The 10,424-nt window shown below is 35.6% G+C and overlaps 2 protein-coding genes across 3 annotated transcripts; one reads left to right on the top strand and one right to left on the bottom strand.

The window, feature by feature from the left end:
- The first annotated feature begins 5,243 nt into the window (after nt 1-5,243).
- LOC115885298 (leucine-rich repeat-containing protein 15-like) lies at nt 5,244-7,368 on the top strand. Its single transcript, XM_030904159.1, has one exon. It carries the CDS (start codon nt 6,112-6,114, stop codon nt 7,024-7,026), a length of 915 nt encoding a protein of 304 aa, XP_030760019.1. The 5' UTR covers nt 5,244-6,111; the 3' UTR covers nt 7,027-7,368.
- Nucleotides 7,369-7,733: 365 nt separating this feature from the next.
- Nucleotides 7,734-9,487, bottom strand: LOC115885297 (dynactin subunit 5). Of its 2 annotated transcripts, none has more exons than XM_030904157.1 (5): nt 9,421-9,450; nt 9,303-9,354; nt 9,057-9,244; nt 8,881-8,992; nt 7,734-8,753 (listed from the first exon to the last, which is right to left on the bottom strand). In XM_030904157.1, exons 1-5 carry the CDS (start codon nt 9,438-9,440, stop codon nt 8,553-8,555), a joined length of 573 nt encoding a protein of 190 aa, XP_030760017.1. In that variant the 5' UTR covers nt 9,441-9,450; the 3' UTR covers nt 7,734-8,552. The 2 variants fall into 2 exon arrangements, with proteins under 2 accessions (XP_030760017.1, XP_030760018.1); XM_030904158.1 differs by having other exon boundaries at nt 7,735-8,753; nt 9,411-9,487.
- Nucleotides 9,488-10,424: the final 937 nt, after the last annotated feature.

Here is a 10,424-nt window from a genome sequence, read left to right as displayed (position 1 = left end):
AAAATCTCTAGGAGTTACCGTTCTCAAGATATTTAGAATGGAAACAGTCAATACATGTCATTATTGACCAAAAATAAACAGGTTGAGTAGATAGTTGTTTGATTGAAATAGTAAATTTGGGAAATTTTAATTTTTTTAAATTAATCATAATTTTTTCTGCGAAAAAAATATGATAAAACAGTCTCTGTTGAACTTTTGGCACAAAAACATATTTATGATTTCAGTCTAATAACGATTTAGTCGATATTCGATATGTTTAATTTATGTCAATGATGATAGGTATAGATAATTTCGATTCCAAATATCTCGAGAACCATTACTTGTAGCGATTTTTACCAAGAGACCTTTTTTACGTAAAAAACATCGTAAATGTATATTTTTTTACTCTGTAGTTTTATACAGGTACAGACAAAAAGTTATTCTTCAAACCGGTTAAAAATATATAGGTGGCGCGCTCTACAAGTAGGAGTCATATTGACATGAAAATCAAATTTTTTATGTCAAAAAACTACCAGGCACCAATTTTCATCGAAATATTGACGTTACTTCAGAAATTATTTGGAAAATTTAGTAATAAAAATGGAACTTCTACACCCTGTATCTCCGAAACTAAGCATTTTAGGACATACATTTATACGAACTTTTTTACTTATTTTTATCTGCAGAATATGCTGCCGAAGTTTCCGGAACACAGTTCGGACCACCCTGTATAACTTTTTTACGAATTTTGTGTTACCATCATATTGATTTTTGCAGAAAACATCTGAAATTCGTATACGTAAAAACTACGCTTAAAGCCCCGTTCTCATAACGACGTTCTGTCGCTGACTATACAGGTTAGTTTGACACTTCAAAGGACCAATGAGAGTTGTTTAAATTTAAAATTGACAGCTGTTTGAATTTTCCACAAATCTCATTGGTTCATTTGACGTGTCGCTGGCGACAATACGAAGTTCTGAGAACGGGGCTTAACTTGTAAATTAAAATGACACGCAACAGCTGTCACTTGTGCTCTCGGTGGACTAAGTACATACATACATACAGCCGTTACTCGCTGACGAGTATTCGACACACATAAAGAAAATGGTCACGCAAGGCGTTTTCTTTCATGAGCTTTTCTGTGACTGAAAAGCCCGATACGTGATGTTATCTGCCTACCGCACTCCGGACATTCAAAAATCTCATTGCTTTGTTGCCTCTCTACTTTTTGGTTGCCGCTGTTAACTGAGTTTACAACCCTTCTCCATTGAGTTCTATTGTGAGCTGCTTTTTCCCACTCATTCTGCATGTTAATTCCCTTTAAATTTTCGTGGAAAATGTCCTTGTATCTTTTCAGTTGTCCACCCGGCCTCCTCTTACCGTCCACAAGCTCACCGTAAAGCAGAGATTTTGGTATGCGGTTTTCTTGCATTCTGCATACGTGACCAGCCCATCTTAAGCGGGATTTTGTGACCATGACTTCAATACTCTCGCAGTTAGATTTTTCAAGGACCGATACGTTTGAGACATGATGGAACCACCGGACTCTTAAGAGTTGTCTAAGGTGTCTCTGTTGCAACTTGTTCAATGCGTTCATGTGTCGGCGGTAAGGCACCCAGGTTTCGCTCCCATATATCATGGTGGGGATTATAATTGCTCGGTATACTGCAAGTTTTGTTTTTGTACTCAAGTCATGATTGTAGAAAACCCTGTCTTTTAATTTCCAGAATGCCCTTGAGGCGCTACTAATCCTGTGCTGAATTTCAGAGTCAATATTGGCCTTTTCCGAAATCAAACTGCCAAGGTAATTGAATTCCGCCACATATTCCAATAGTTCTTCTCCGATTTTTATAGCATTGTTGTGATCTTCCGGGTGAGTGCACATGATTTTAGTTTTGTCGATGTTTAGCTTAAGGCTCAAAGCCTCGTATGCCCAGGTATATGTGTTCAACATTTCTTGTAATTGTTGTACCGTGTTTGCAACTAGAGTGCAGTCGTCAGCGTATTGAAGTTCTGTGATAAATTTTGTACGTGTTTTTGCCCTGAGTCTTTTTATGTTGAACAGACCGCCGTCATATCAGTATCTAATGCCCAATCCTCTCTCCTGCAGTTTGCTGTCCACTATAATGGAGAGCGCTGCCATGAATATGTTGAATAGGAGAGGCGCTAAGACACATCCCTGCCTAACTCCTGTATTTGTTAGGAATGGGTCTCTCAGTGATCCATGATGTGACACTCTTGACTTGTTGTTTTGGAGGCTTTTACACACTGTAAGAAATTTGTTGGGTACTCCGAACTTTTCCATAATTGCCCAAAGCGCATCTCTGTTCACAGAGTCGAAGGCTTTTGTTAGATCGATGAATGCAACATAAAGTTTAGACTCCTGCTCTTTTACTTTTTCCTGTAGTTGACGGATGGAAAATATGGAATCGACGGTGCCGCGGTTGGTACGAAAACCCCTTTGCGATTCTGGAAGGATTTTTTCTATATATGGGTGCAGGCGGTTTGACATTATTTTTGCAAGAATTTTTCCGCCGATAGCCAATAGCGAAATTCCCCGGTAATTTCCGCAGTCTGATGCACTTCCTTTGTTCTTAAATATATTCACTATATTCGCGTTCGAAAATCCTGAGGTACCTCTCCGCTTTCCCATACGACATCAAAGAGAGCCTTAAGATGACCAATAAGTTCTTTACTTGCACACTTATAGATTTCCGCCGGAATATCGTCACAGCCAACTGATTTGTTGTTTTAAGCTGTTTTATGGAGGTCTTTATTTCTTGTTCTGTTATTGGGATGTCTAATACATCGAGGCTGTTATACTGAGGTATTGTGTTTAATGCTTCCACATTGGGGTTGTTTTCTTGGTTAAGGATATGGCTGTAATGTTCTTTCCAGCGATTTCTAATTTGTTCTTCCTCTTTTAGAAGTTCGCCATTTTGAGCCATGACTGGGCAGCTTACCTTCTTAGTTGGGCCGTATACTTCTTTTACAGCCTCGAAGAATTTACGATAATCGTGATGCGTGGCGTACTCTTGAATCTGATTCGCTTTTGTGACCACCAGTTATCCTTTACTTGGCGCAGTTCTCTTCGAAGCGTGTTGTTGGCTGCTTTAAAGTTGTCTACCAGTCTTGGATTATGTGGATTTGCAGTGACGGCTTGATATGCTCTATGCTTTTGTTCCAACAAAGCCTGTATATGCGGTTGATTTTCGTCAAACCAGTCTGGTTGTTTCTTTTTGTTCGACTTTCCCAGTACTGCTTCGCTGGTTTTGTGAATCGCATCCCTTAATTGTGTCCAGCCTTGTTCAGCTTCCAATACTGAGATTGAAGTTATCGGTGGAAGTGATTCTTTGATGGCTTCCCGGAGGGCGTCGGCGGTATTGTTGTTTTCTAGACCCCGTACGTTCAATCTGGTCATGTTGTTTTGCTTTTACAGCGTGGATGTTTGGGTTTTAACTGGATTTTCATTTTGAAATTAAAAGTCGGTGGTCAGTGCCGCATTCGGCATCTACTCTAGCTTTTGTGAGCCTAACATCTTTTAGATGCGTCCTTCGAACGATTATGTGGTCCAATTGATGCCAGTGGCCTGATCTAGGATGTTTCCAGGTACCTTTAAACTTGTCCTTCAACATGAACCACGTATTGGTGATGCAAAGATTATACTCTGCGCATGTTGTTAATAAGCGTTCACCATTGCTATTTGCGTTTCCCATTCCATGTTTTCCCAATACGTGAGGCCATATTTCCTGTTGTTTGCCTACACGGGCATTAAAGTCACCTAGCAAGATGATTCGTTCGTGCTTTGGAATTCGTTGAAGGGCATTTTGTAAAGCCTGGTAAAATTTATCCTTATCTTCAATTTTAGCGTCAAGGGTGGGAGCGTAGGCACTAATGATGTTGACGTAAGTTTTGTCTGATATGGGGTACCTTAGGGTCATAAGACGTTCGGAGACACCAATAGGTACTTCTGTTAACTTGGTGGCGATTTCGTTTTTGATCGCAATGCCTACACCATGAATTCTCCTGTGTGTTGCGGGATGACCTTTCCAAAAGAAGGTGTAATGCTCCTCAGTGAGACTACCTTCATCTGCAAAGCGTGTTTCGCTTAGAGCGGCAACATCTATATTTAATCGGTGGAGTTCCTGTGAGACCAGTGCTGTTCTTCTCTCTGGTCGATTTGAATTTATCTTGTCCAGTAGAGTGCGGACGTTCCACGCCGCGAACGTGAAACATTGATGTTTTTGTTTCTCCGATGATACGCTCGAGTAGGCACCCCCTCCCGGAGATCCGATTGAGGGGGTATTTTACCTCCGGACGATAATTTTGTCCCACTCGAATGTTCCATCATTGCTGTGTGTAAGCTGCGTGAAAAGGTTTAACTGTGGCGGTTACGCTGCCGCACAGTTTTGGCTGCAACTGTAGCACGGGATGGCTATGGCACAGTGAGGACTGCGACGATAGTTCCCTTGTGCTACGTTCTCGGCCGGCTAGGTGTATTTTATTACTCCTTTTCCCCAGAAGATGGTAGGTCTGAGGGTTGTATAAGGTTATACCGCCTATACTCGGACGTCAGAGCCTCGTTTGTGTAAACAGGGTGCACCACGTGAAGGTGAGGTTGACTTTTGGGTAAGCTAGGCTATATGTATCGCTTCAATACCCCTTGCACCCCCGGTGGACTAAGTACTACTTGAATAATAATCAAATTAAGATTTTGCGTTGCTAAATAAATCTTATTAATCAACTGGTCATATTTTATATTTATTAATTGAAATTATACTAAAAATTAATTATATTAAATGCACTGTTTTAAACTGAAGTAGGTAGTATTGACTACTCTCTCTTTTTTTTTCTTTATACAGACTTAAGTTACTAAGTACAAAAATAATTGGGAGATGATTGCTTTTTAAAAATAAATTAAATTTAATTTTAATTAATTTTGAAATATTCACGCATCATTATACCCTTTTAAATCGATAATATGAAGATCTTTATACAGGGTAAGTCTGAAATAAGCACAAATATTTTTACGGGTGGTATATTTAGACCCCAGGAACACGTCTATGGGTTTTTCCTGTATATTTTAGAAAACTTTTTAGAACTGCCTGTTTGCCGCAAATTTTCCCACGTTATATTATATTACCATTGTTACGGCACTAAAAGGGATATAAATATAGAAAAAATTCGGTGGCTCTCAATTTTTTTTTAAAACATCATTTTTCTTTAAATCGGGAAAATACGTTAATCGCAAAACAATTTTCGATGCGCGCGATAAACTTTGAGTGACAAGCGATGGCGACAGCGCTGCCAGATTGTGATGAATTTATGTTAATTACGGTTTAAACTAATTTTTGCAGCTTTAATCTATATAAAATATCTGTTACGATCATTTGCTCTGTAAAGTAAAATGAACAGCTGCTTGGTATCCTAAAAAATTATACAACAAATTTAAACATTTTTACCAAAATTTCATTTCGTCAGGTTTATATGCTTTAGTGTCAACTTCGATATGATTGATAACGTGCATCGCAAAATGTTTTTCGATTACCGTATGTTCCTTTTGTCCAGATCTACTAGTCCTGAAAATATTTGCACTTATTTAAGACTCACCCTGTATAGATTTCTATCAATTTTTATTTAATTAAAAAATATGGAATTATTTATTGCTTGCGTATTTGATATTTATTTTCATTAATAAACTGATAACAATTAAGAACATTTTAATTATTTATGTGATAATATATGTGTAATAAAATGTGAATGAAAGGATGTTTTTAATTTCAAGTTACGCATTTAAATAAAAAATATCTACTACGCAGGGGAAGCCAATGCACGTTAAGACATTTAAAATAGTAGAAATCGAATAAAAATATACCCTACAATAGCGCAAATTTTATGTAAATTTACATAATAAGAATTAATTTATTTACTTCTCCTACATTGATTGAACTGTCTCTACGTCTAATAATAAAAACCCAATATAGCCAGCCTATTTTTAACAATTACTTCATATTAAGTAACCCAAGCGCTGACCTTTTCCTTCCATTCAAAGATAACAACCCCATGAACGCTTTCAGCGTATAAATTTTTTATCGCGCTCGAAACTGTCAAAACGACTTCAGTATAAATAAAATGGCTTCGGCGACAACAGTTGCGGCTTTTTTCGCGTTTTTTTCGTTCGTTCACGTTGCGCTTTCTTGCCAAGATACATTTTTCGACACGAACGTGACGCTAGGAGGAGCCAAAGACATTAAAACAATAAGCGGCTGTTTCGCGCCTACGGAATCCTTGATAAAAGTCTCCTTCATTCAAATACTCGATCAAAATGTTACGGTTTTACGGAAAGGAGCTATATATGGGTTGCCCAATTTAGTGGATATCATTATAGAGAATAGTAGTGTGACAGATTTGGACGGGGGATGTTTTTCAAACCTTCCCAAACTCTACTTGATTAAACTAAGGCATAATAACTTCAGTACAGTTCGCGAAGGTGTTTTTAACAATCTCCCTGTAACTGAGCTTTGTCTAACGAATAATAGCATCGAAAGCATCCATCCGAAAGCTTTCAACGATATTCCTAACTTAAACAGTTTGATATTGGACCAGAACAGAATAGGATATTGGTCAAGCGAGTGGTTTCAACGCAGCCCGAACATCGCCGTGCTGAATTTTGAGTATAACTGGATCACAAACATACCAGCCAAGGCTCTACAAAACGTTAATGGGCTTCATTATAATTCTAACGTCAAATTGAACGTGTCTACTCAAGTGTACCTGAATAATAACCGAATAAAATATCTGAGTGATGGTGCTTTTAATGGTATTGAAATGTTTGGGTGGTTGTTTTTACACAAAAACGAACTGGAAGAGATCAGCGAGGCTAGTTTAGGGACATTAAAGAAAGTGGATTGGGTTAGACTAGAACACAACCAACTAAAATGTATTCCAAAAAGATTGGTAGATATATCTCCGAAAGTGTTATGGTATATAGGTAACAATCCGTTAACTGACGAATGTATAAGTTGGTATGAAAATATAAGAAACTAAATGTTAAATGGAATGTAACTTATATTGTAGCTGTAACCTAGGTTAAATGATATTATTAATTTAATTATTATAATGTATTACTAGTTTTAAATATAAATAAGGGTTATATATGTATTACAGAATGTTCAAAGCTCTTGATTTCATATGATTAATTTTCTTGTTTAAAAAATTATATTATACAGGGTGATACAGCTTTCCGAAAAACCTCAATATCGGGTTTTTGGTTTGAGATTTTTTACTGCAATTTTTTTTATAAAATGTGCGGGAAAAAGCTGCTCATATTTTAATTATTTTTCGATACAGGGTGGTCCGAATTGTATTCGGGAAACTCGGCAGTATAATCTGCAGATAAAAATAAGTAAAAAAGTTCTTATAAATGTAGGCATATCCTAAAATGTTTCGTTTTGGAGATACAGGGTGTGGAAGTTTCGTTTTTATCTCGATTTTTTCCAAATAATTTTTGATCTAACGCCGATTTTTGGATGTTTTTTGATATAAGAAATTAAATGTCGATGTCAGTATGACTGCTACTTGTAGGGGGCGCCACCTACGTACTTTTTAGCTGTTTTGAAGAGTAATAACTTTTCGTTTGTACCTGTATTATATTACTGAGTGAAAAAATATACATTTCCGTCATATTTTACGTAAAAACGGTCTCTTGGTAAAATTTGCTATGAGAAATGGTTCTCAAAATATTTGGTACAGAAATAATCAATACATGTCATAATTGAAAATTATACATATTGACTAAATAGCTATTAGACAAATAATAAATTTGAAATGTTTTTGTGCCAAAGATTCAACAGAAACATGAATAGCTTAAAAAATAGGTTTGCAAATTTATCATTTCAATCAAATAACTATCTATTCAACATGTTTACTTTTCAATAATGACATGTATTGACTATTTTCATTCAAAATATCTTGAAAACGGTTGCTCTTAGCGATTTTTACCAAGAGACTTTTTTTACATAAAAAATATGGGAAATGTATATTTTTTCACTCATTATTTTTATACAGGTACGGACGAAAAGTTATTACTCTTCAAACCAGCTGAAAAATAGGAAAATGTACCTAGGTGGTACCCTCTACAAGTAGGGGGTCATATTTACAACGAAATAAATTTTCTCATGACAAAAAACAGAAATTATTTGGAAAAAACTGAAATAAAAATAAAACTACTTACACCCTGTATCTGTATCTGTGAAACGAAACATATTAGGATATACCATTATACAAACTTTTTTACTTATTTTTATTTGCAAAATGTGCTACCGAAGTTTCCCAAATACAATTCAGACCACCCTGTTATTGTCCATATATTTTGTAAAACAGATTTAAATAAAAAATTTCATACCAGAAAACTTCATGCAAGGCATTTCTAGAACGCTGGGTTACCCTGCGGGAAAATATAAAAATGTACATAATTATTTAATAATTATAAAATACGTTTACTGTGTTAAATATTTTTAGATATATCACATAAAACTTAAGATTAGCAATATTGTAAGATCTAAATAAAGATGCTATATAAGTTTAGTTGGTTGAAAATGCTGATAGTAACTCCTCGTATAGTCAATCATTAAATCGGGTTGGCATTCAGGCAAATCTCCCACAGGAACTCCTGGTGCACCACCGTACCTTGAAAATGGGGGTACCACCGTTTCCGGTGCTAGAATTGTATTATCTTCAATCACACAGCAGTCCCTAAGTATACATCGCCGACCCTATAAACATAAAACAATTAATAATATTTAAACAATAATTAATATTCTACATGTAGGGGCGTGTAATCATCTAATAAAAAGAATGATATTTTTTTCCTAATTTACGCAGTTCTAAATGTTTACTTACTATAACACAATTTTTTCCTATGTGAACATAATTCCCAATTTGGGCTGCATTAATTAAAGTCCTTTCGCCAATAAAAACATGATCTCCAATGCTTAGCGGGAAAAAAGCTACACTACAGAACAATATAACAGTGAATAATTATATAAATTGTTTATAATTGTTTTTTGTCTGCTCACCCTTTGCTAAACTTCTTGTAGGGTGGCCTAAGCACTGCCTCCTTACTAATTATACAGTAACGTCCTGTTTTAACGTTAGCCAAGTCGCCCCTTATGATTGCTTCAGCTTGGACAATGACTTTACCTTGCAGAATTATATTTTGTGATCCGCACAAAACTGTTTGACGACATACTTTGTTTCCTGAAGCCTTAAACAGCGATTCGATATATTTAAATCATTTATGAAAGTAAACAATTATTACATACTGTTTCTACATAATCCAGTTTATTATAATTGATATCTTGCAGTTCCATCGTTCTAAAATATACAAATTACAAAACAATACAAAAAAGTCACGTCAACTTTAATCTAACCTGATCTAACCTAGAAATTTTGCTCATCATTTTTCAAAAATATATTATTTTTATGGAGGCTAGAATTATTTTTTATTTTTCATATCATATACTTTATATGATGATCAATGGATGGTTGAATATTTTTCATATGTTTTTAACGTTTTCTACTTTTAATTTTCTACGCTGTCGTCATCCTACCTCAGATAAGAAAGGTAATGCAGCCATAGATAATATATAAAGTAGGTCAAATATCTCTTCTTTATAGGGGTTTTCCTTTGAAGAAGATAAGGAAGGAGCATGTGGGGGCTCTAGCCGTTGAACTAAAACTCTCACTTGTTTTTACACCAATTTTATTTGGTTTATTTTTTAGAAAATTTAACAAATACTTAAAAATAATAGAGAACAACGGCATACGGTCGAGTCGGCTTACAAACACGTAAACGTTTACGTACGCATGCGCATTTCTTATATTTTTTATACACGTAAAAGATTCTTTACGTCTACGTATACGTGCCAGCAGCGGCTGACGCATAGATAAATGAAACAAGTTTAGATTGGAAAGTGCCCATAAGGACAATGTAAACACTATTTGGCGCTATTCTTGCAACGGTCGCGACACAAAACTTTTGAAAATTTCGGAGCGGTTCGGCTTTTTCCGGAATTATATCGCCAAATATTGTTTATTCAAATTTATTATTATTTTCGTTTAATTTTATAAATAAAATACAGTGTGTTGCATACAAGAAACTTTATTTTATATAAGAACGCATGTATGAAATACCTATGAAACATTGGAAACCGACGTTAGGTATACCACGATCCACGATGGTTTTTGCAGTTCACAGTTCGCAGCACAGCTTTTTAAGTTTTTAATGCCACTTTTTCACAATTATCACCGGTTGGAGTAAATAAAACTTGAATTAAACTCACAAGATAGCAATAATTACTTTGAAAATGGACGCTATAAACACTTTTCGGGATTTCTTTAATGAGAGCGGTTTAGATTTTGAAACATTATTATGATTTATGAAG

The sequence above is a fragment of the Sitophilus oryzae genome, unplaced genomic scaffold, assembly GCF_002938485.1.
Source record: "Sitophilus oryzae breed Bouriz unplaced genomic scaffold, Soryzae_2.0 scaffold_379_pilon_pilon, whole genome shotgun sequence".
NCBI classification, from domain to species: domain Eukaryota; kingdom Metazoa; phylum Arthropoda; class Insecta; order Coleoptera; family Curculionidae; genus Sitophilus; species Sitophilus oryzae.
This window is presented reverse-complemented; position numbering and strand designations above follow the sequence as displayed.

Bases quoted from the DNA above. Each gene is read 5' to 3' on its own strand.
- LOC115885298 (XM_030904159.1), top strand. From the start codon at position 6,112: ATGGCTTCGGCGACAACAGTTGCGGCTTTTTTCGCGTTTTTTTCGTTC.
- LOC115885297 (XM_030904157.1), bottom strand. From the start codon at position 9,440: ATGATGAGCAAAATTTCTAG. The intron at 8,993-9,056 runs GTGAGCAGACAA...ATTGTTCTGTAG, and splicing joins TACAAGAAGTTTAGCAAAGG to TGTAGCTTTTTTCCCGCTAA. The intron at 8,754-8,880 runs GTAAGTAAACAT...TTATGTTTATAG, and splicing joins TAGGAAAAAATTGTGTTATA to GGTCGGCGATGTATACTTAG.